Source organism: Parasteatoda tepidariorum, chromosome 11 (genome assembly GCF_982258835.1).
Source record: "Parasteatoda tepidariorum strain Cologne lab strain chromosome 11, Ptep-v5.0, whole genome shotgun sequence".
Classification (NCBI taxonomy): Eukaryota; Metazoa; Arthropoda; class Arachnida; order Araneae; family Theridiidae; genus Parasteatoda; species Parasteatoda tepidariorum.
In genome coordinates, this window is record NC_141765.1 from 35,777,881 (window position 1) to 35,802,714 (window position 24,834).

The 24,834-nt window shown below is 27.3% G+C and overlaps 2 protein-coding genes across 6 annotated transcripts in view; one reads left to right on the forward strand and one right to left on the reverse strand.

Annotated features, from left to right (window-relative positions):
• The window catches only part of LOC107443700 (glutamate-gated chloride channel), a 34,312-nt gene extending 26,922 nt beyond the window's left edge, over nucleotides 1-7,390 (reverse strand). The window contains exon 1 of one of the 3 annotated variants that reach the window (XM_071187494.2): nucleotides 7,367-7,390. The gene's annotated coding sequence lies outside the window, so the exon portion shown is untranslated. Of the gene's footprint in view, nucleotides 1-4,938; nucleotides 5,180-7,366 lie in introns of those variants that run through there. The other 2 variants (XM_016057653.4, XM_016057650.4) reach the window with 2 other exon arrangements.
• Nucleotides 1-24,834, forward strand: part of LOC107443698 (glutamate-gated chloride channel) — a 126,477-nt gene that overhangs the window by 70,267 nt on the left and 31,376 nt on the right. Inside the window, exons 1-3 of one of the 3 annotated variants that reach the window (XM_043042112.3) lie at nucleotides 15,814-16,062; nucleotides 20,006-20,103; nucleotides 22,815-22,909. In XM_043042112.3, coding sequence (XP_042898046.2) covers nucleotides 20,036-20,103; nucleotides 22,815-22,909 — 163 coding nt within the window. In that variant the 5' untranslated portion in view covers nucleotides 15,814-16,062; nucleotides 20,006-20,035. Of the gene's footprint in view, nucleotides 1-15,813; nucleotides 16,063-19,726; nucleotides 19,921-20,005; nucleotides 20,104-22,814; nucleotides 22,910-24,834 lie in introns of those variants that run through there. The other 2 variants (XM_043042113.3, XM_087154621.1) reach the window with 2 other exon arrangements.

Genomic DNA, 24,834 nt, shown 5'->3' on the forward strand with positions numbered 1-24,834 from the left:
TTCAAAACTATGGTTCTTATTACTATACATTTAATAAAAAAAAGAAATCGAGAAAAAAATACAAAAAAACAAAACAGAAAATTATATTTAACTAAACAGATGGATTTATGCCCTTCTCTAAAGTATCATGTTAAAATTACCAAATTTTACCACATTTACCACATTTTATCACGCATTATAAAACCATATTTATTTGTTAACTTTACCAAAATCATTATCAAAGTGATTTGGTGAAAACTATCGAGCTTCTTGGTGTTCCCATGGAGCCAGAAGCACAGTAAACTTTAAAATATTACGGAAGTTTTGACCTTTCCTTTTTTCTCAGTGTATTTATTGCGATAATTCAAGATAGTTTTAATTTCTACATTATTTTTCGTAATTTAGATGCAAATCATTTTCATGTTAGTGTTTGTCTCCAAAGCATAATTACAACTATGAAGCTATGATGCAAATTATCTGAGTAGTTATATTTTTAATTTAAATACATTGCTAAAAGTATCACATTTCAGTTTTTTTATTTTGAAAATTCGTTGATAATATTCAGTCTGAGTATCTTTAATTTTTAGAAAATATTCTACAGATGTATAACTAACCCATTTTCACGTGTCTACTCACGTTAATGACACGTAAATGAGTCACCAACTCTGGACAAGGACGTTACCAGGGAAACTGGAATAAATTTCTAAGGAAACAATGACACTAATATATTGGAGTACAAATTTCATGATGAAATTATAAAATTTCTGTTCAAATGATAACTTTATAATTATCTTATAGTAAGAAAAAAAATGATTGATAGCCTATTGCCCTCTTAAGTAATAAAAATAATAAGATAATATTTTACAATTGAATTTCTGAAACCTTTTTATTCTATATACATAGCCATTTGTATTGCAAGAGAAAAACTTTCATCTATTTATGCTTTTTATTATACATTTATCTAGGCAATATTTATAAATTGGATTTTTATTAAAAGTGCGATAGTTAATTTTAAAAATTATTCCTTGATTATTTGCACAGAAGCAATTTAATTATTACTGATTATTTTTTCGAAAAGAAACTTCAGAATATTCTTAAATTAAAAATTAATTGGTTATGATCAATCAACTTGAATTTGATATGCATTGTAAAAATTGAGTCAAATTACTGAAAAAGTATTGACAACCTGAGCGCAACTTCTGTAAAAACTATTTTACCTTCAAAGTTTATACCGTAATTGTTACAGTAATAATTATTTAAAACTATGAATTAGTGATTTTACAGTAAATATTACTGTATACAAAAATCAAGATATTTTGCAGTCCTTGTTCCGTAAAACTTTATAGTAAAAATGGTTTTTGAGGTAAAAATACTGTAATCGTGAGTTACGGTAATTTTTACCGTAATTTGATCTAGAAATTTCACAGTGTAGTTTCCAGAGTTATATAACAACTAAAAATAAAATAACGTACTTAGAGCTTCATATAATTTAGGAACACATTCTTATATTATTGTTTAAGTTTTACTTTTAAAGTTAGTGAAAGCTAGCTTTAAAGTAAATAAAGTTTTTTGAAGTTAGTGAAATATTATACTGCTGCATATCTTTGAGTTTCAGTAGCAATATACAAATAATAGGTTTATTTATGCCAATATTTTAAGATTTCAGGAAGTTACTCTCATCTACAAACTTTCGAATATTTCAAAATAGATTTCCTGAAAGTGAAAGACGAAATAATTGAGGACATTTAAAAAAAATTCTGATAAAGAATTATAAGGTAATATTATTTAAATAAGTGGTCCAACGTAATAAAACATAATTTATAGTAATTATTGTATATAACTAAATATTGTAAAACCATTATTGGCTGATCTCGTCAAATTTATGCTATAATTCAAAGAATTCTAAGAATATAGCTTATTTAAATATACTTCAAACAATTTTCTAAATATATTTCTAATACTTTTCTAAATATATTTCCATCAATTCTCTTATTATGACTTAAATCCCTTAATATAACACGAACAATTTTTCATCAATCTCTTAAATTTGTTTCAAACATTAAAACTTGTTTTAATTAAATTTGCTTAAATTAAACATTAAAATTTGTTTTTTAAAGAGCAGAATTCTTTTTTTTAAGGGAATTCTTTCTAAGTATATTATATGATCAATTTATGTTAGCTTTTAAAACTCCGTAGATTTAATGAAAGTTGAGTTTCAATGAGAACTTCAATTTACCTAAAATATGTTTTTTTTAATAAAAATGGAACGATTAAATTTTTTATAGAGTAATTTTTATCGCATGATAAAGATTTTCATAAAAGTATTGCATTATACTCTTCTAAAAATACTGATACAATCGTTCAATTTATATTTACCCACAAACAATGCACATTTTCAGGTTTACATTCACTTCTAAGCGATGTCAAATTGAAATAAACATTTATTACAATTACATTATATATATATATATATATATATATATATATATATATATATATATATATATATATATATATATATATATATATATATATATATATATATATATATATATATATATATATATATATATATATATATATATATATATATATATACAGTCCATTTTTTATATCTTAATGACCATATAAAAAATTCTACTATTTTATAACCTATAACCTATAACATTACATTTTGTGAAATATTAGATGTTTATGCAAATTTATGTTAAGCGTTTAAATAAACAAAAACACCATTAAATGAAGTAGGCATAAAGACAGAGAAGATACAAATAAGTAACAACATTCTCTCATGGCATGATGACTTTTCCTGTAAGAAGCTTTTGGTTTTGGAATCGCTTCATAATATTCAAAACGTTTAATTGTGATTATTATCGATTTAAAGCAAACTAAGCTTTACAAAATTATGACCTTAATTTTAAAACGCATATTTAATCATTGTCATTGTATTTTCTTTAAGTAAGTATTCATTGATATCATCAAAGTTAAAATTTGTGCTGAAGCTTTCTTAATTGCCTAATTTAGATACGCGGAGAAAGTTCTTTTTTACACAAATCTAAATTATTCATGGAAATGAATATTAATGATGTTAACAAGATTATTCTCTTTCGTAGACTGTAAAGCGTGTCTTCCGTTGGTATTGGCTGACTTTCTACCAAAAGATGAACATCTGTAAACTCTTTGAATTTTAATTCATCGGATTATTTTGCATGCTATTTATTCGACATAAGTCTCCATTATACTATATGTACATCTCTATATATATTCTATTCACAGTGAGCAAAATACAAGGCTGACCATCCTCAACAACTTTTGATTTAATGGTAGGATCTATAAGTTATAGGACTCAACCTTAAAGAGGTTCGAGAGATTGACCTCAAATATTCTAATTTAGAGCAGACGATGTTTTAAGTTAAGAAATTAGACACAAAAACGTACTTTCTCTGAATAAATATACCTTTTTTTTGATGGATTCAGATTTCTAATCCTCAAAATATGGGGGGGGGCAGCCGCAATCTGGTTATCTGAAATAAGGTTAATATAGTTAAGTCAGGAGAGCGATCCAAACTCTAGACCCCTTAATGTTAATTTTAATTTTTGCTTACTTCGTCATATCTCGAGAAATTTTTAAGCGAATTGAATATATTTTGCATACAATTATAAAGTTTGTTTAGACACATGTAATTTAATGCAAAGTATGAATTTCAGTGAGTATTTATTATTTTTTTATACATTATTTAATACTATTCGAAAAAAATTTTAATTGTAAGTTATAAAATTTTTTACATCATTTTTAAGAATGCATTTTTACACGGCAAAATAAATGGCTGAATTGGCCGAATAGTTCCTGAGAAATCGAGTTTTGAAAGTATGACTTTAGCAAAATATGATTTCTCAGAAACTATTCGACCGATTTCGCCCAAATCTAGTATTTCGTCATTTTAAATAACATTCTTTAAAATGATATAAAAAACTGTATACGTTAAAATTTAAAAAAATGTCGATTAGCATAAAATAAAGTAATAAAATATAACAAATACTCACTGAAATTCATTTTTTTTCATGGTACTATCTTCGGATAAACAAATTTTATAATCAGGTGCAAAAATTTTTAATTTACTTGAAAAGTTCTCGAGATATGGTGACATATGCAAAAAGTAAGGAGTGCAAATTTTGATCCGCTATCCTGACTAAAGTATGGGAATGATATTTCGCAGATTGAGGCTAATCCCTTTATTTTGGTGGTTAGAAATTCGAATCCGTCGAAAAAAAGTATGTTTATTCAGAGAAAGTACGTTTTTTAATCTGATTTCATAATTTTAACTATCGATCTCACTAATTAATTAGCATAATTGAGATCACCTCCTCAAACCGTTAAGATTGAAACCTAGAACGTGAAGATCCGATCATTAGAACAAAAGTTATTGAGGATGGTCCATTTTTTTTGCGTACTGTACATGTGTATATTAGCTGACTTTTCGTCAAAAGGTTCTAAGCACTCTGAATTTTAATCCGTAGGATTATATTGCATGCTATTAAAATTTATTGACGCTATATCATAAGTTTAAACTGATTTGGAGTGCTATAGAGTGAATAAGGAAAGAATTCCTATCAATACTTTGAGCTTTGAGAGAAGATTATATGATTACATATATATATTACATTTTTCATATAAAAGTGAAGTTTATTTAGCATTGTTTTTCGTCAGAATTTAAAATCAATTTTTTCAAAAATTCGGTTCAGTTTTATTTTTTAAAATATTTTTAATCATATAATTTCGTCATATTATGTAATTACAGCTTACAGCTGAAATTATAAAATTATAACATAATGATTAAAATATCATTTGAATCGTGGGTGTTATAAATAAAACTTAAATTTAATTGTAAATTCCTTAATTAACTACTTAAATTAAAAGAAATATCAAGCCTTGCTTGGAAAACATTTTTTTCAACATACCTTTTTTATGTATGAAATACTAATAGTTGCGGCAACAAAATGATTTCTACATCACAATGAAGTTTTAAACCCTCTTTAGAATTTTGACGCACTATATATTCCAATTTGGCGGGAAGTGAAATAAAGTGGGCTGTTTTTTACGTTCTCTATATGTCCAAGGCCATATTCATAATGATATAGATTCTGTTGAGTCCCAACATAGATTGCAGCAAGTTGCTACTTCCTATTCCTATCTACTAATGGCATTTTATAAATGATATCTTGCAATTAGATGAAGAGGAAATGAAGACCTTAATACTGCTATTGTTGATATTTGTAAGATCATATTTCATCGCCTGAGTTTTAGATTAACACACAATTTGTTATTGCCTTAATTTTACCATCAATTTAAAATCAATTTTGAAAACGCTCCTTTGAATTTTGGTGATTCTGTATCATATGCACATCACTGATAAAAAATTTTTTTGATAGGAATGAATTGTATTTTTTTGTTTACACATTAATGATTTTGGTTAATACAGCCTCAGAAGTGTAATTACAGACTTCAAATTACTAAATCAATGTGTTGAGAAAAAAAATATTATTTCTAAGTAACTGCTATGTTAGAGTTTTAGACATCGTATTGAATTTGCTACTTGAACTTTCATAATCGAAAATGAAACTTGTAGTTAGATGCACATTACTATCTTCACTTTGACTTTAAAAGCAAATTTTGAGTGAATTCGAAGTGGATTTCAAAGTTTTCTTTTCAAACTTTTTCGAAATATTTCAAATAGTTTTGGAAAGTGGAGTAATTCCGAGTAATGAACTGAGCTCAAATCCCTTCATGGTCGATACGAATTCAGCACCCGACTCGAACCGACCACAGTGCCGACGTAAAAATATCTACAGTGGTAGGCGGATATTAGGTTAGAATTCCCTTGCCGTCAGGCTAACCGTGGGTAGTTTTCGACGATTTCTTCTTCATGTAAAGCAAATTAGGGTTAGTTCCATCAAAAAGTCCTCTGCGAAGGCAAATTTCTCCTCATTATAGATCAATGTGTTTCCTTGTCTTCTGGATTGGGTTCAAAATTACAAGGCCACGGAGCTGCATATTGGTTGTCGTAAACTCAAAATTGGGTCTACTGTTCAACGACGGTAATAAAATGAAATATATCATTCCTGAAAAGCTATTGATGTACTGCTTTATTTTTTCTAGAAAAAATCAAATCACTCGGTCTTACCTTACTAGTGGGGTAAAATCGAGTACACGTGTTAATTTTTAGTGAAATTTAGAAATAGTAGAACTTTAACAAAAAAGCAGTCATTTCTATTTCAATTTAAGAAAATTATGTATGTAATTTATATGTTAAATAGTAAAGGCCGGACGCAAGGAGGGGGCCCAGTTATCTCCTGCTGCCAGGGGTTGCTGAGGGCTTGACTGATCAAAAAATATAGTACTTAATAATAAGTTTTTTTTAAACGAAAATTGTAAAAAAATATTATATGTATATAAAAAGTGTAATTTTGTATTAAAGGTCTTCAAAAGTCCTACAAAATTTTAAAATAAGTTTTTTTTGTTCTTTGGAAAAAGGGTCCGCAATAAATTTTACCCCGGAGCCCTTAAAACCTTTGTTCAGCCTTGGATGTAACTATCTTCTTCTTACACTGAACTACAGCCTTCGTCGACTCAACATAGACACACATTAAAGGGGTAACCGGTCTTGCACCGACAGCAGTGGTCATCTAAACAAACAGAACACTTCTACTATTGGACTGATTTGTATTAGGGTATGAATCTGTAGCAAACGTATAATAAGCTGGACTAAAAATAATTTTTATTACTCTAATGATCAATAATACGAGTAGCTTGAAAACGAGAGATTATTAAGGAGTTAAACAAATCTAACCGCACAGATGTCATGAATTAATCAACAACAACTCGCCGATGTGAAGGGTCCTTCTTCCTTACTAGTAAAGTGTGATTCAGAGTTTGAACTTAATTCCTTAATTGATAATTTAATTGATTAGTTAATGAACTTAATTGATAAGTTTGAACTTGAATTTATTAGTGTGAATGTAAAAGGTGTTTAAAATGGATAATAAAGATTATCAGTTCTTAATTAACGTTCGCAGGTGCTGCACAATTTGTTCTCAAATTTGTGATCTTAATCCTATTCGTAATTAATTTCACATTTTAAGATGAAAGGACTGCATGGGGTAAGGAAGCTCTTGTTTGAAAGGTCCTGGGTTCGAATCCTGGTTAGAAGCATGGATGCACTTTTCATCTCTTCTTTCTGTACTAGGTGGCTTTCTTAATGTGAGAGCGGCATTGGCTCACCAAATATGGTGATTCTGAAAGAGTGGTCAACACATCTGCCCTTCTGATATCCGAATTACGAATACCGATAGATGGGTTTTAAAAAATAAATTAAATTTTGAATATTACCTTTTTTGCTGTACGGTAAAATAAGATTTCTTGAGCTACTCGCTCCGGTTGCCTTATTTCATTTAAACAGCATCTAGTTTGTCTTACAAATATAGAATGATCGCCTTCCCATGAGGTGAACCAAGTTCAAATTCTAGCACTGACTGGTTGATAAGTATTCTGCTCCTGACTCATATGGACCATAGTGCTGGCATAAAATATCATCAGCGGTAGATCGATCATGGATCAGTCGGGTCAACTGTGTCAGGGTTTCGTGGTTTTTCTCTCCATGTAATGCAAATGTGGGTTAATTTCATAAAAAAGTCCTCCATGTAGGCTAGTTTGTCTCAATGATTGATCCAGGAGTTCCCTTGTCTTCTGGAATCGGTTTAAAATTACAAGACTAAGAAGTCGCCTTGTTAGTCGTAAGCTCTTTATTGGATCGGCTGTTAAGCACCGGTAATAATCTGAAAAAAAAATAAAAAAAACTGTAAGAAACTGTGTAAAATAATTCTGCTAACAGTTAATGCTGCTAATTTTTCTGAGTTGAGAATTCAGGTGCTTTATAAATCCAATCTTTTGAAATGTGCTTGTTTTATTTATAATTAAGATGATTAATTTTAAATGCTACAAGTTATAAATAAGTAAAAAAATAAACAAATCTTGAGATTCAGTCATATTATTAATCTCTCTTTTTGGAAATCGTTACAACATGCTTATGTTCTTAAGATGTGAGATAATTCTTGAGAGCACAAAATCAACAACTGATTTGGCTGTCGAGTACTGATTTTGACCCATGACTACTATGAACCATGACTACTTGCAAGTGCATAATATGAGCATGTTTCCAATAGAAGAACCTTGTTATTCAGTATAAATGTTAGTGGATATTTATTGTTGAGTTCAGTCATGAAAAAATACTTTTCAAATCGGGTTTTTCTTAACATTTTATGTAAAAATGCAGTTTTTAAAACATTTTAGATTCTATATTTATTTTTTAAAATTTTATTCATTTATTTATTATTTTTATTATTTTTTGAGAACGCATGACTGTATTCATTCACTAGTTGCAATAGAACATCAAGAAAGTAGAATTACATGTCAAAAAATTCTAGTAAAATTACCTTATTGTATAGTCATGGCATTTCGGGTAAAAATAATATATAATTCCGGATAATAAAACTGAAATATACAGTATTTAAACTACTTATTAGATAATTTTCCCCTTCATACATTGCTTGATATTTCTAAAAAAAATGCCTAAATGACAATTTATATAATTGTCATTTTACCATTTACAAGTAAAACAATCAAATAACCATAAATAAGATGGTATTCAAATTGTTAACTGGGAGTAAAACCATTTATTAACTGCTTTCACCTAAAATGGTTTGTAACCAGAATTTTATCGCACTAGTTAGGCCCACTTGATGAAATACTTAGTTCCTTACAACCGAGAGGGCTGATTTGTTGATCTCATGATCGAGACAACGGTGGTTCGAGTCACAGCGTTGACACCACAATATTCCTCCATTCACTTCTACACACATGAATAGTTTTCAGTATCTTGCACTCCAATTTGTGACTCTGGACTATTAAAACATGATACTACCATTAATGCATAGATGACAGCACCATAAAGCCATTTATTATTTAAGGTTTTGAAACCATGTTAGTTGTAAATGGTTAAAAATCCCTATCGTATTGTATTCAGGCTTCTTTAACCATACTAGTTGGAAATTGTTTGAAAATCGTAAAGGTAAACACCATTCTTTACCGTAAACCTTACAGTTAATTGGATTCACAGACTGCTGCCCGTAATTTTAATATGAAAATTCTAACAGTGTATGGTAATAATTTACAGGAAATGCTGGTTTGCGAAATTATAGTTCTTAGTACTACACATTTAGTAAAAGTTACAAACCTGAAAAGTAAGTTTTATCGAATAAATGGTTTTATTCCATGTTCTACAGCAGTGTTTCCCAAAGTGTGGTACGCGTACCCCCAGGGGTACGGGAACAGTTTAGCGGGGGTACGCGTTCTAATGCGAAAAGCGAAATATTTTGCAACAAACGAAAATTTCAGAAAAATTTATTTAAAAACATGAAAATTTACGATTACGTATTTTTCTACTAGTTATTTTTTGCAGAGATAACAGTTAATAATTAGTGGTGATTTTCAGTTTTTAAGCAATTTTTTTGTAGTAAAAAATGCATTCCTTTTTTTACTAGGGGTACAGAGCGTTACGAAAAATTTAAAAAGGGTACACAATAGTCATAAGTTTGGGAAACACTGTTCTACAGTATCATGATAAAATTACTAAATTTTAAAACAATTACCAAATTTTATCACATATAACAAAATTAATTAATTTTACTAAAATCATTACCAGTTACAGACCATTTTGATGTTTCTGAAAGCCAGAAAAATGTCAAATTTTACCATATTTTAGTTTCATATATATAGTTTTATATATATATATATATATATATATATATATATATATATATATATATATGTAGCTTAAATATGTTTGCCTTATTAAAGGAAACTTTTCTCTCTCTAATCTTTTTTTTTATTACTCTTGTTCATGTGTAGTTTTAAGTTACAAAGAGCTTTCCAAAATTTAATTATTAGTTTTTTAACATAAAACCCATACAAGCTATAATTTGGAGTATAGTTATAGTTTTAAAAAAGACTAGTAGCTTCTTGAAAAACAAAAGTTTTTTAAGAAATATTCGTTTCTATGAAAGAATTAAAAAAAAAAAAAACAGAACTATAAATGCATTTAAGCAAAGCAAAGAGCAAAGCTTATGTCATGACAAATATGAATAATTACTAGTTTGTAAAAATGTCCAAAAAACTACATTGCGAACAAAACTACAACTTTTTATTTTTCAAGAAAGAACATGAAATATAACTGTTTCCAAATACTATAGTCCTAATATGCTTTTCATTACAATATAATACAACCTTCAAACGCAATGATCATGCCCTTTAAAAATCTCTTAGCAATTTTGAATTGTAAATAAATATTTTCATACTGATACAATGCAAATATTTAAAATGTTTTGTGATTCTTCGTATATTTATGTTCGTTTTTCATTTTTTAATTTAATAACAAAATGATATTTCATAAAGTTATTTTTCCTTAAAAATGAATTTTACGAGTTTGTTACATAAAAGAACATTCAGGCTATGAACTATGACTTAAGTCGTGTACTGTGGCCTTAGCTGCCCTTAAAGAAGTATGATGAAAAAGTTATTACGGAATTACTACTTTTTATTTAATATAGAAAATCAAACTACTTATAATAACTGCTACTTTACAGATAGAACTACTTTTTTTTCAAAAATACGTTTAATGAAATCGTTATTTAAAGAAAGAGTAACTAGAATAACTTGAAATCAATATGAATTGCTGGAAATATGTTTTTTTTTTAATTCTAGGTTAAACTTCAATTACCATTCAATAACCATTTCGGCATTTTTCGATCAAATAAAACCAACTGTTCCAATTACTAAACTGGACTATATAACTTTTTATATAACTGTTTCCAAATACTATAGCCTTAATTTACATTGCATTAAAAAGATAGTACAATCTTTGAAAGATATGATCATAGCCTTAAAACTTTCTAAACAATTTTGAAACGTGAAAAATTTCTGTAATTTGCAGTGACATAAAATTTATTATAATTAATAATATCACATAAATACCTATTATTATAATTTTACTTTAAAAATTATAAAATTATAATAATAGGTATACAATGATGGTGTTTATTAATTATTGCAATTCCTCATACATATATATTCATTCTTTTCATTTAAAACGAAAACTATATTTAATGAAATGCAAGTTTTCCCTAAAAAGGTATTTTACTAGTTTGTTAAATAAAAACGAACTTACCTCATGTACTGGAGCCATGTATGTGTATGTGTTTAAAGAACTAAAATGAAAAATATATTACTAAATTACTTTTTTATTCAACATCGGACTTCTACTTAATAAAAATATTTTTCCTCAAAAATACTTTCAGCGAATGCGTTAAATAAAGAAGAGCAACTAGATTCCTTTAAAATCATTATTCTTTCCTGGAACTATGTTGCTTAATTCTAGATTAAACTTCAATTACCACTAAGGAAACGAGTTTCAGCATTTTTCGATCAACGAAAATGCTTCTAACATTCTATCAAAGCAGCCTTTACTCCAAAGGAAATTTCATTAACTCACTACTTCAATAGAAACTAATTTTAAGTCATTATATGAGATCACCAACTGGAAAAAAGGCTAGTGAATTTAATTACAATTTAAATTATTTTGTTTTTCGAAAAGGAGCATGGAGTATAACGGTTTCAAAATACTCTAGTCTTAATATATTTTGCATTAAAAAATAATGCAATCCTGGAAATACGGATTAATACGGAAATCATATTTGATGAAATTACTTTTTTTTAAAATGAATTTTACGAGTTTATTAAATAAAAAAGAATATTTAGATTATGAATTGTGACTTACGTCATGTACTGAAGTCATGACTGCGCATCTGTTTAAAGAGATAAGTGGAAAAATTTATATCTGAATTCCTTTTTTTTTAATACTAGATAGGAATTCTTTTTGATAAAACTACTTTTCTTCAAAAATACGTTTAACGAATGCGTTAAATAAGGAAGAGCAACTAGATTCGTTTAAAATCAATATCCTTTCCTGGAACTGTGTTCCTTAATTCTAGATTAAACTTCAATTACCATTCAGGAAACGAATTTCAGTATTTTTCGATCAAAGAAAATGCTTCTAACGTTCTACTAATGCAGCCTTTACTCCGAAGGAAATTTCATTAGCGCGCTGTTTCAATTGAAACTAATTTTGAGTCATTATATAAGGTCATCAATAGAAAAAAAGGTCATTGCGTTAAACTTGGAATTAGATAAACATCTTGTCGCTGGAAAGAAAGAAATTGATCTAGCTTTTAGATGTTAATTTTCTTTCCTATTCGAAAGACTCTTGGATAAATTAGCAACTTATTTTTGTTAAAAAAAATACGAGATATTTTAAGAAAAGTCTGTTCAAAAACTTAAATTTATTCCATGAAAAAAAAAGAGATGGACTTCTTACATAAATAATAGAAACTTTGTACAAGCTTTTTTGAAGAGAAATATATAGATCACTCTTCAGAGACTGGTATAATTGTTTTTGCATTAGGCCATTTTTCAGAAAAGAGATATAACATAACTTTATAATTAAAATAACTTTAGAATTAACATAACTTTATAATTAAAGTAGTTCATCTGCCTGGGCTAATTTATCTAACACTAATAAGGAAGTTACCTGCAGTGTTAATAGACAATAGAGATAATTTATTGTAAAAATATAGTTTTTGAGTTTCTGAAACCACGTATTTTTTTTTTTTTTGTCTATTTCGAGAAAATTATTAAGTTAAGAATAAAACCAAACAATGTGAACAAAACAAAAATAATGCACAAAAACGGACATATGTATCACAAATATACTTCATTCAATGTATCTTCATTTGCATATTGAATTATGAATAATCGAAAACTACAATTTTTACCTTGAATACGTTAATCAATTATCCTTGAATGCAAAATCAATTATTTAATTTTCATCCATTTTATTAAAAGTGATTTTTTAAAAAAAATCAATGTACCGGCAAACTTTTTAATTCGATATAAGTGTATAACTCATTAAGTGTAGCAACTTCGAGTATCAAAATATATTTTGAACTTCATTTTTCTTTGAGCTACTTTACTTCTCTAACCCCAAATATGTCACGGTTATTATAATAAATTTTAATGGTCTTTTTGAGGTGATTAAGCTGAAGCCAGATTATTTAAAACCTAGTTCTAATGAAGTGGAGTTGGCTTCATTTTAGCTATATTGGCTATATTATCTGTCAATAACTCACCAAATTTTAAATCTCCTCCCATGCTTCTATGTGTCCGTGACCAACTATGCATTTACCGGTAATTTGAATTTCTTGGCATAACATCTGGGGGAAGGCTTGGATGTCCAATGGCCTCTCAGTCCAAGTGTTGAAAGTGCTGCAAAATTGTAATACAAAATCAATGCCTAAAAAAACTTCCCTCTCCTCTGCAAAAGAGATGCTTTATATTTTCGTTCTTCAATATAATATGTTTTTAGAAGTTATGAATGTGGCCATATCTGTTAATTTTAGAAATGCTGCCCAATAAAGAAGGATGATTCTCTTTGTTTGATCATATCTTTGCAGTATTCCTGCTTAAAACATTGGCAACGGCGATGTATAATGCAAAATAATAATAATAATAATTATACAAGGACCCTTTTGATCTAATGATCGGATCTTCGCTTTCTAGGACTCAATCCTACCGTTTCGAGGGAGTGACCTCAACCATATGCTAATTAATTAGCACAGATGATATTTTAAGTTACTAAATCAGACACAAATATGTTCTAAGCATAAACTTTTTTTTGACGGATATCGATTTCTGACTCCTAAATATAGTAGGTAGCCGCAATCTGGGAAATATGGTCCCCATAGTTTTGTCAGGAGAGCTGTCCAAAGTTTGGACCTCTTAATGTTAATTTTAGTTTTTGCTTTTTTCGCTATATCTCGAGAGCTTTATAAGCTAATTGAAAAATTTACTCACACAAATATGAAATTTGTTTATCTTAAGATAATTCCATGATTAATAATCCATGATTATTAAATGATTGAATAATTTTGCTAAAGTCGTATTTTTTAAAGTCGATTTCTAAGGAGCTATTTGACCGATGCTGCTCAAATGTTGTATTTTGCCACGTAAAAATACATTCTTTAATATGATGTAAGAAATTGTATACCTTAATATTCAAAATTTTAACGACCAATATAAATAAAATAATAAATACTCACTAAAATTTATATTTTGCAATTTTAATTATATTACTTTTTTAAAATTTGCTTTTTTCATAGATTATCTGATTTCCCTCAAATTTTTTATTTTATGAAGCTGAAATAAATTCTTTAAAATTATGTGAAAAGTTGTATAACTTACAATAAAATTGTTTTCGACTAAAATAATAAAAATTGTAAATATTTACTTAAAGTTCTTTTTTGCACCTTTGTTTAGATTAAATTTGCAATTGCGTGCAAAAATCTTTCAATTTGCGTGAAAAGTTCTCGAACTATGACAAAATACGCAAATAGTAAAATTTACAATAAGCGGTCAATACATTTGATCACTCTTCTGATCAAACTATGTGGACCATATTTCCCACATTCTAGCTTCCCTTTGTACTTGGGGTGTCAAAAATCCGAATCCATCAGTCATAAAAAGTATAGTTCAGTGATTGATTTTGTAACTTAAAATACAACACTACTTTACAACACTACTTAATCAGCCTGACTGAGATCACCCCTTCGATTCCTTTAAGATGGAGTCCTAGAATATGAAGATCCGATCATTAGAATAAAAGTTATTCAGAGTGGTCAGCTGTTTTGCGCACTGCGAGTAGATATTAACTTAATAATGTTTGGCGAACAGCTGATGTTTGAACCTATTGAGATATTTTAAAATTTGCTTTATTTTACACTTAAAAAATATTCTTTTTTTTATCAAGTTATAATATGAGGGTATAGAGCATTCGCCTTCCAATGAGGTGAATGGGGTCGAATCACAGCCATGGCTGGTCGATACAAATTTCGCACCAGGCTCGCACCGACCACAGTGCTGATGTAAAATATCCTCAGTGGTAGACGGATTCGTGTTTTTTTCTCTCCATGTAGTGCATATGCTGGTCAGTTCCATCAAAAAGTCCCCCACGAAGGCACATTTCTCCTGATACTTGAACCTGTTGTTTTCTTGTCTTCTGGATTGGGTTCGAAATAACAAGTCTTCGGAGTTGAACATTAGTTGTAGTAAATCCAAAATCGGGTTGACTGTTCAACGAATGTCATAAAATAAAACAAAATTGTAATATGAGATAGATAATGATCTCTTTTTCAAAACTAATTTTTAACTGCGATATTACCATACTATTTTATACTATACTATTATATATTTATAGATGTTATACATAATTTTGAGCTTCCTCAATTAAGTTACCAGAAATTTTGATTCCTTTTAAATTTCTTTTCTTCATTTTTATTATAAAAGCTTTATTATTTTACTGTGCAGAAAATTTCACTTCTTCGAATTTTACAAAAAAATAATGATTAATTTCAATGATTCCATAAAATAAATGAAAATCTTCATTTTTCAAGAGATTAAAAAGAAATCACAAAAAAAAATTTCAATGAAAAAAATAAATAAATCTTTCATGCGTAGTAATCTATTCTTTTTCGTCTAAATCTGAATTCTCGAAGAATAGTTCCTCGTAATTTTTGCTTGTTTGAAAATTTCAGATGTTATTGTGATGAAAACTGCTTAACATTTTTAGATAAGATATTAGTAACCTCCATGAATAGGAGGCTTGACCTCTATTTGGCAGTATATATTGAAAGAAAACAACAGCGAACGTCATATTTTTAAACTTTTGCAGCTTGTGTGACGTTCAACCAAGGTCTGTCAAAATAATTTGGTGATTACCCTTTAATCGTGCAACCCAATAATAGTTGCATAAAAGTAGATGAACAGCATCCTGTCAACTCAGATTTCAATTAAAATTTCTTCATAAAAGGAGTCTTTTTTCCGTAGTTATTCACAGACCTTACAACGCCATTAAAAGAGGCGTAAGTATATTGAGTAGATATGTTTTTATATTATAAATGTTATTATAAATGTTTTTGTATTGTTTAAGCAATTCTGAAAGACAACTTTCGAAATGATAAAAAAAATTACCTTTCTTAAGAGAATAGAGCAGATAAAGTAATTATTAATAAGGAAATATATATATATCTGAAAGTTTCACGAAGATTCATAAGCAAAATAAATATTTTAGGGCATGTAGCGAGATTAGATAATTGATGATTTAGTAAACGATTATTTGAATTATTTAATTGTTATATAATAATTGTAATATTGTTATTTAATTCTTATATACTTACAATTGTTTGTAAGTACAAAAAAAAAAGAAAATTGAATTGAGTTTGTTTGAATGTTGATCTTAACTTTGATTTTATTGATACAATTTTATAATAATATACGCGGAGGAGAATTTCTAGTGAAATTATGCTACTGCATGCTAGTGACATTTCTGGTAAAAACAATCATAATTCTTGTTAATAAAACCAAAATATAAGATATTTAATCTATTAATTTAGTAATTTTTCAGTTCATATAGTAACGGTTTACCGGAAATTCCAGCTTTCAAAGTTTTAGTTCTTATTACCAAACATTTAGTCAAAAATACGAAACTGAAAATTAAATTTAACTGAATAAATAGCTATGCCATGATCTAAAGTATCATGCTAAACTTACCAAATTTTATCTCATTAAATAACCATATTTCATTGTTAATTTTATCTAAATCATTATCAAGGTGCTTCGGTAAAAAATACGTTGTCTTTTTGGTGTTCCTATAGAGCCGAAAAAATGGTAAATTAAATCATATTTTGTTGGTTTTGACCATACATTTTTCTCAGTGTACGTTGAGAGTATACTATATTTGATAAATTAACCATTGCATAGTCTAATATATACTTATATGTAATTTATCAGTCAGTTAAATATTTTTCACAATGTTAGAGTTGTTATTATATTTTTAAGCTTTATAAATGCCCTTACTTCGCACCAAAAATCAAAACTTTTTTTTAAAAAAAACTTTAAATTGACCAACCCAATGCACATCTATTGTAATAATTTCGATGATGATTATCTTTAGCGAATACTGACATCATTTCCTTTGATAGGTATAATTTCGTACTGTTTTAAACTATTTCAATAATTTATATAAAATCCTGTCTTGGAAGCGTTTGTGAAAATATAATAATAAACCGGAATCTCAAAATTTTCAATACTGCTTATGGTTTGAATCACAGCGATACTCGTGTAAGCAATAAGATTTTTCTCTGTCCTTTGTTGTAATCTAGTAGAAATTTTAAGGAATTTGAAGAGTACCTATTTGGAAACAACCTTAAGGAATAGTTTGAAGGTAAAATGTCCACTTTGAAAGAAGTGTGATTTTTCACAATATTGCCTCAAGTACTAGTATTTTCTATGCGTGCGATATTGTATTTTCTTAAATTTTTTTCAACACTGAATTCAATTGTAATTGTTTAATTGCAACTATTTCACAATTTATTTGTCAATTTCATATATATTCATCATGTATAATCAGATGCCATATTCAGATCCTAATTGAGACGTCCCATATACCTTATTTATTATCTTAAATCCAATTAGATATTTCAAAGCTTTTAAGGATGTTAAAACCCGATCATTCGTTAAAAGGTGTTCAACTTCATAAAGCACTGTTGATAGGAATGTTTTTGTTTAGTTCATTGTTAAATGTTTATTAACTATATTATAATTTAATTTTCTAAATACTTTATTTTATTTTAAATGAAATGAACCATGTCTTTTTAAAAATAAATAAAGTTACCTCGAAATATCTTTTCATATGTATATCGAAATAATTTTTGTTCTACGACAATTACTGGGGCCTAAAACCATCATGACTTTTTTAAAAGATGGGACTGTAATCTTCCACAAATTAAAAGAAAATTAATATGATCTTTGAAATTTTCGAAAATCCGCATAATATCCTCTAAGTCTCGAGAAATATATTACTTTATTATAAATTTAAATAGATTTTGCTTTCGTAGGGTTGTAGTCAAATGATAACAAAAATAAAAACAAAAATAATATTTTGAGACTACTAAGATTATAAATACAAATGAATATAATAAATTAACAATGCAATAAGGTAAACATAATTTAATGGCATTGTAGAATTATTTCCAGTTAAATAGATATACTTACTGTTTACATTTTCTTAACATATTTTATTTTTCATATTTTTACAGCTGAAGTAAAGTGTTTAGAAAAAAACTTCAAATTTATGAATTTTCATTAATTATAGAAACAAACGCCATTTTTTGGTTTACCTTTAAACGTTATGAACTAAAACAACTTTTTTTCATGAATTAGTTCAGTATTTAAATAACTCATTAAATCACTAATTTTGTTCAACTAATCATTTTTTTACCATAGTAGCTTGGAAGTTTAATTTATTTTTAAAAACTACTCATTTTACCCTTAAAAGGTAACTTTCATCTGATATAAATAATATTTTATGGTTATTTAAATGAAATTGGGCAATGTTGTCATAGTCATACAGTTGACAAACAATAATTTTCGCTCCGGGTGGTAAAAAGTAATTCCTTATATTGCTTTTGTATTAAAGCAGAGAAATTGATGAGATATGATGAAAATATAAGGAGATCATTTTCATTGTTGTCAAAGAAACTATTACTTTTTGCTTTTGTAAAATTATGAATATGGCCACACTTAAAAGCTGATAAAATATCATGTTAGTAGGTCAACAGGAAATCCTTTTTAAAGAAACGAAGACAGTTTTTAAGCGTACATTTTTATAAAATTTTGCACATTTTTTTTTGAATCATCAAACCCCTCCCTTCTCCAGTTCTATTGCCAACGAATTCAAATTACAAGTGCATGCGTACTTGCTAAAAATACCGAAAATACTGTTACAATTTAATATACCTCTATAACAGAAACATTTTTGTGGTTAAAGAATAAAAGAGGTTAAATAAAAACAAAGTTAAAATTAGATTTTGATATTCGATCCGTCTCGACACTGAATTAATGTTATATACTTGTATTAAAAAAAACGTTAGCCGTTACATTGATTGTTGGGAAAAAATTAAAAGTACTTATATTCGCTTTGCGTAAAATAAGATATAGATTTAATTTACTTATGAAAGCATTAGAAGTAATTAAAAAATATGTTTATGAATTTAATGATATTAAAGAAGTTTAAAAGCTAGAAATTAACAGTTTTAACTAAAAAAGTTGCTCTTGCTTTTATTTGTCAAAACTCCGGCCATCTTTTTATTGAATTTTTTATTTAAAAGGAACAGACCATACCGTTACTTTTAGAGTAATTCAGTTAGAATATAATTTTTTTTAAAATAGGAATCAGAAGATACAGGCAAATATGGCAGTAAGCACGATGATACAAGATCTTGATTAACGCTAATAATGAATTTAGCTAGTGTCAAACAAAATGTCTGCACATATTTGTTGAAAGATTGTCTCCATTGCATGTGCGATCATAAACTGTTATATGAAATATACTTAATTTAACAAAAGCCTTTTTAGTATCTAGTGAAAAATGTAACGCATGTCAATAAGATCATAAGACGCTTCTTCCTGACCCTTGAACCTTATCTTCTCAATATCTTCACATGTCAACATCTTTTAAAACCAGAAGCTATTTCCTTTTTTTCTTCCTTTGGGAAGCTTAGGTTACCATCACGTCTCAAGTGGAAAAAAAAGAAAATAACAAATCAAAAAAAGAAAATAGCAAATCAACAAACTTTTCAGATGGTTTGATAAATGCCTGTTATTAAAAAAGGCAAGTTCGTTGACTGAAATCAGTAGGAATATTCTGGTGCATTTCATAGGTTTCATATAGATACTTAATAGCTGTGTGTAAATTAAAATAATAATTATGGTTAGGATCTAACAATTCTTATTTATTATTTACAGATTGATACGTTGTTTTGAAAGATTGTGAAAATGAAGGCGATATTTGTTATATTATCATCAGTTTTTGCTGCTCTGCTGTGCTCGAGCATTTCCTATGCGTAAGTAAAAAACAATGTATTTCTTGGCATTCAAATCGATAAAAGTGTTTAAAAAATATTTAAATCTTATATTATATTAATTAATTATAATTAAATCTTTATAGTATAATGATTGTTTTTCAAAGAAAATATAACATGACATTAAAATTAATTCATTCATCAGAATATTTCTATATTGCTTTGTTAATATGATTACAATTTGAATAAATATTTATAGTTTATTGAATAAATATAAATATTCATAGTTTATTTATAGTTTAATATATATATATATATATATATATATATATATATATATATATATATATATATATATATATATATATATATATATATATATATATATATATATATATATATATATATATATATATATATATATATATATATTATATTTGTTTATATTATATTATATATATTATATTTGTTATATTTGTTTTCCGGATTTTTAATATTTTTTTTCAGATAATTAAAGAATGCTTTGTTTTTAAATATTATCGAAAAAAAATTTTAATAATTTTCTTCTCTTGTCATTATTTTTTATTATTTTCCAAATTTTCTCAATATTTTGACTTATATATATATATATATATTGCGTTATTGAACTATCGCTGTTTAATTTTAATTATTGAAGTCAGACAAACTTATTGTATTTTGTATTATTCAAGGTCTTTCATTGCATAAAAGATGACTACGAAATATTATTATATTATTCATGAAGTTGTTCCGAGAAAATTTATTCTATTAAGTAACTTATTTTACGCGAATTTTTAACATCAATGAAATTTTGAGAATAAATATGCCTATATTTGTTCTTGATACTATGGTACTTGATATATCTTTTTAAGTAAAAAATGCTATACAATGTATTATAATGAAATATGATCGAAATGTAACTAAAACATGAATTCCTGCTTGAATTTGAATGCAATTCCTTTGTTACTTCGACTATTTTAGAAATTTAAATAATTTGATGATGTTGAATTGTAATCTGGAAATATGTAACTACTGAGGAATAGGAAAATAGTGCAGTTTATTGCTTTAAATTCAAACAGGCATATTCTAGAAATTTTTTATTTTGTATCAGATATGTAAACACAGAACTAATGAAACAGTCTTTGTCATATATGAACTTATTTGAAGGCGGTGTCCCCGTCACCTTAAACTATAGTAATACAAATAAATTTTTAATAGCAAAAAAGGATTGTATAGAACATATCTGTTTCATTATTTAGTACACTGTAAGAAATTCTGGATCAAATTGCGGCATAAAATACCGCCATTCCGTAAAATCCATTTTACCGTAAAATATTATACCGTAATTTTTACAGTTCAGTTTTACAGTATTATTTACTTCATTAGAGTGATTTAGTGATTTTATGGTAATTATTACTGTAAAAATTACAGTATATCAGATTTTTTTAACATGTTCCGGTAAAAACGAATATTACTGAAAAAATATCGGCACCTTGAGTGCTGTTACTTTTTACCGTAATTTGATTTAGAATTTTCAATACTCCAGTACTAATCTTTTAACTAATTCAGAAGCGTAACTCTTTCTTTTTTGCACTCACTTATGTTCTATTTTTTACTGATAAGCCATTGCTCAACTTTAAAAAAAAAGACAGGTGAATCCTGAACTGTTATTTCTCAATTTGTCTCGTGAGCACCGAAGAGATAATCATATTGCTCATTTGAATTCATTATAATTTTGTTTACAAAAGACACTTATTTCAAATAGGTCAAGAATTCTATTTAAGTGGTTGTTATAATTCCAAATTTAGCGTTACATTTTTATTATCTTTGTAGTAAGCTGGAGAAACCATGCTAGAAAAATTTGATTACGTTGGTGTTGAATGACACATTATTATGTTACAATGTGCATTGAAAAGCATAGTATTATGTGCCTTTTCTGGTATTTAATATGCCATTTTACCCAAAATTATGAAATAAATATTTGTTTACAGGTTAACAAATAACCTTAACTTTAAAAAGACTTTTAAGTACGCAATGAACTAATAAGTGATAAATAAGTACATTGAAATACCCATAAATAACTGAAATTACTTTCTGGTTCTTCTAATAGTACACTGTTAAAATTTTCATTCTAAAATTATGGTAAAATAACTGGTAGCTGTCTGTCCATCCGATTAACCGTAAAGTTTATGGTAAAGAACATTTTTTTCCTTTATGGTTTTGAAACTATTTACGAAAAGTATAGTTATAAGACGATGAATATAAAACTATACGGCTTTTTTAACCATTTACAACTAGCATTTTTCAAAAACGTTAAAAAAAATAATTATCTAACTAGGCTTAGGAGCTCGGTTTTTCGTAAGGTAATGGTAATTAGAGAGTGCCGGACACTGGAAATTCTCCATGTGGTGAAGGAAATTGAAGAAATATTGTGATGTCACCACAAGGACTCGTAGCACTCACCACTAAAACTAAGTAGTTTCATTAGGTTGTTCTAATTGGCGAGATAAAATTCTGGTTGTTTAACCATATTAGGCGAACGCGGTCAATAAACAGTTTTTCTCAAACTTAACAGTTTGATTACCATTTTATTTATGGTAATTTGACTGTTTTGATTAAATATGGTAAAATAACCATTCAATAAATTGTTATTTAACCATTTTTTCCGAAAAATTTCTAACTGTGTATAATCGGCAATATCCAAATTTAATTTTTAATTTATCATTTTTTACTAGACAATCTGAAAATGAAATGACTCAGATCTATTTTGATCATCTTAAAGAAAAGAAATATAATCCCCGAATCTTTCCAAAAGGTCGTGATGGATATGGTAAGTATTTTCGACGAAATATTGTTTTCATTATTTTTTATATATAATAAATGGAATCCTCATATTTTAATTTTTCCTCCGTAAAAATCAAGAGGAATGTAAACTAATCTGTAAATTGAAAGCAGATGAAGCTAAAATAACCTGCAATATTACTGAGATTATACATTTAGAAAGAAAAAATTATGGTGAAAACTATGAGATTTTAATTAAATTTAACGTATTTCTGGCTTTATGGGAAAACCGAAATACTCGGTAGGTTATGGTTTTAGTAAAATTAGAAATAAAATATGATTATTTAATCTGTGATAAAATTTAGTGGATATGGAACAAGTTGGTTATTTTATCATGATATCTTAGATCATGGCATAAAACCATTTAATTCGTAAAAATTACTTTTGAGTTTTACATTTTTCACTAAATGATCAGTAATGAGAACTATAATTTTGAAGACCAGAACTTTGGGAAAACCTTTACAATGTAAAGGAAAAATCAGTAAATGAATGGTGCAAATACCGTATAACTTGGTTTTATTAAACAGAACAATGCTTTTTTCCCACTAAAAATTTCATTAGTATCTTAACAGAATTTTTTTCTCCGTGTGAGATAATTCATTTTTTAGGCATTATAAAACTTGGAACATTCAAACTGATGCAAAATTTTGATTAAACAGTCGAAATTAACTTATGTTTTCTGAATTTGCAGGTCGAAAATTACATTTTAATTGCGTTTAGGGTGATGAAACTTCACCTAAATTACATGTAAAGGACATTATTTACATTTAAAACAAACAGAAAATTAATATCAAAAGTAGTTAAACTATATTAACAAAAATTTATTTGAATATTTTTCATCACGGTTGATCTCTTTTAAAAAGTTTTTACATCTATTAAGTGCATTTTTTTATTCTATGAACATTTAAAAAAATTCGCATTTTTCTCACAGAATGTTGCTGCATATTGATTCATCTCAGTGTTTCTGGGTGTCACATGTATTTATCGTTAAATTTCATATCACATGCTAATTTAAAAAGTTTTAATATATTTGATGTTGGGAGAATATACTGTTGTTTATCTGTTTAAATCATTGAAATATTTTCGAGTAGTAAAAAGTTTATTGATGCTAATTTTTCAAAATATTTGTGCAACTGCAGTTAATTTGCGTCTAGTTGATAAACTGATAAAAAATTTGGAGCCCGTTTAACAATGCTATTAGGGTTCAAATTTGGTATTATCTTAATAAGGTGCTAAATTGGACCCAGTTAGTGAGCAAATTAGGTCTTCTTAAACTTTATTGGGGATATTATGATTTAATTGAGACAATTTATTCATATATTTATTCATTATTATTATTCATATATCATTATATCATTATATTTATTCATATCTAATAACCGATATAAACTTATAAAAATATGATACTTTAATATGGCTAAATCTATTTTCATTCGAGAGTGTAGCATATTGGAACATTCTTCGATTCCGCGCATTAACGTATGGCAACTTCTTTGTTTTCACCCTTCTATAAATTAATGATTAATAGCTATGCCTTTTCCTGTATCTCAATAAGGTGTCACATTGGACTTTATTATCGAGCAAATTAAGAATTCTTGGACTCTATAGGTTGACATTACGCTTTAACTGAAACTATGAAGCATGATTAAATTTAATAAACTGAAAACTAATATAAACTTATAACAAATCGATAATTTAATCCGATATTATGTTTCAGGGTATAAAATTTTTGTAATGCAAAATTTTTGTATACAAAATCAAATGAATATTTTTTATGAAATGCTCTAATGTATCACGATAAAGTTATCAAATTTTACTATGTTACCTAATTTTAGTATAGATTATAAAACCATATTTTATTGTATATTGTATCAAAATCATTACCACAGCACTTCGGTAAATTTTATCAAAATG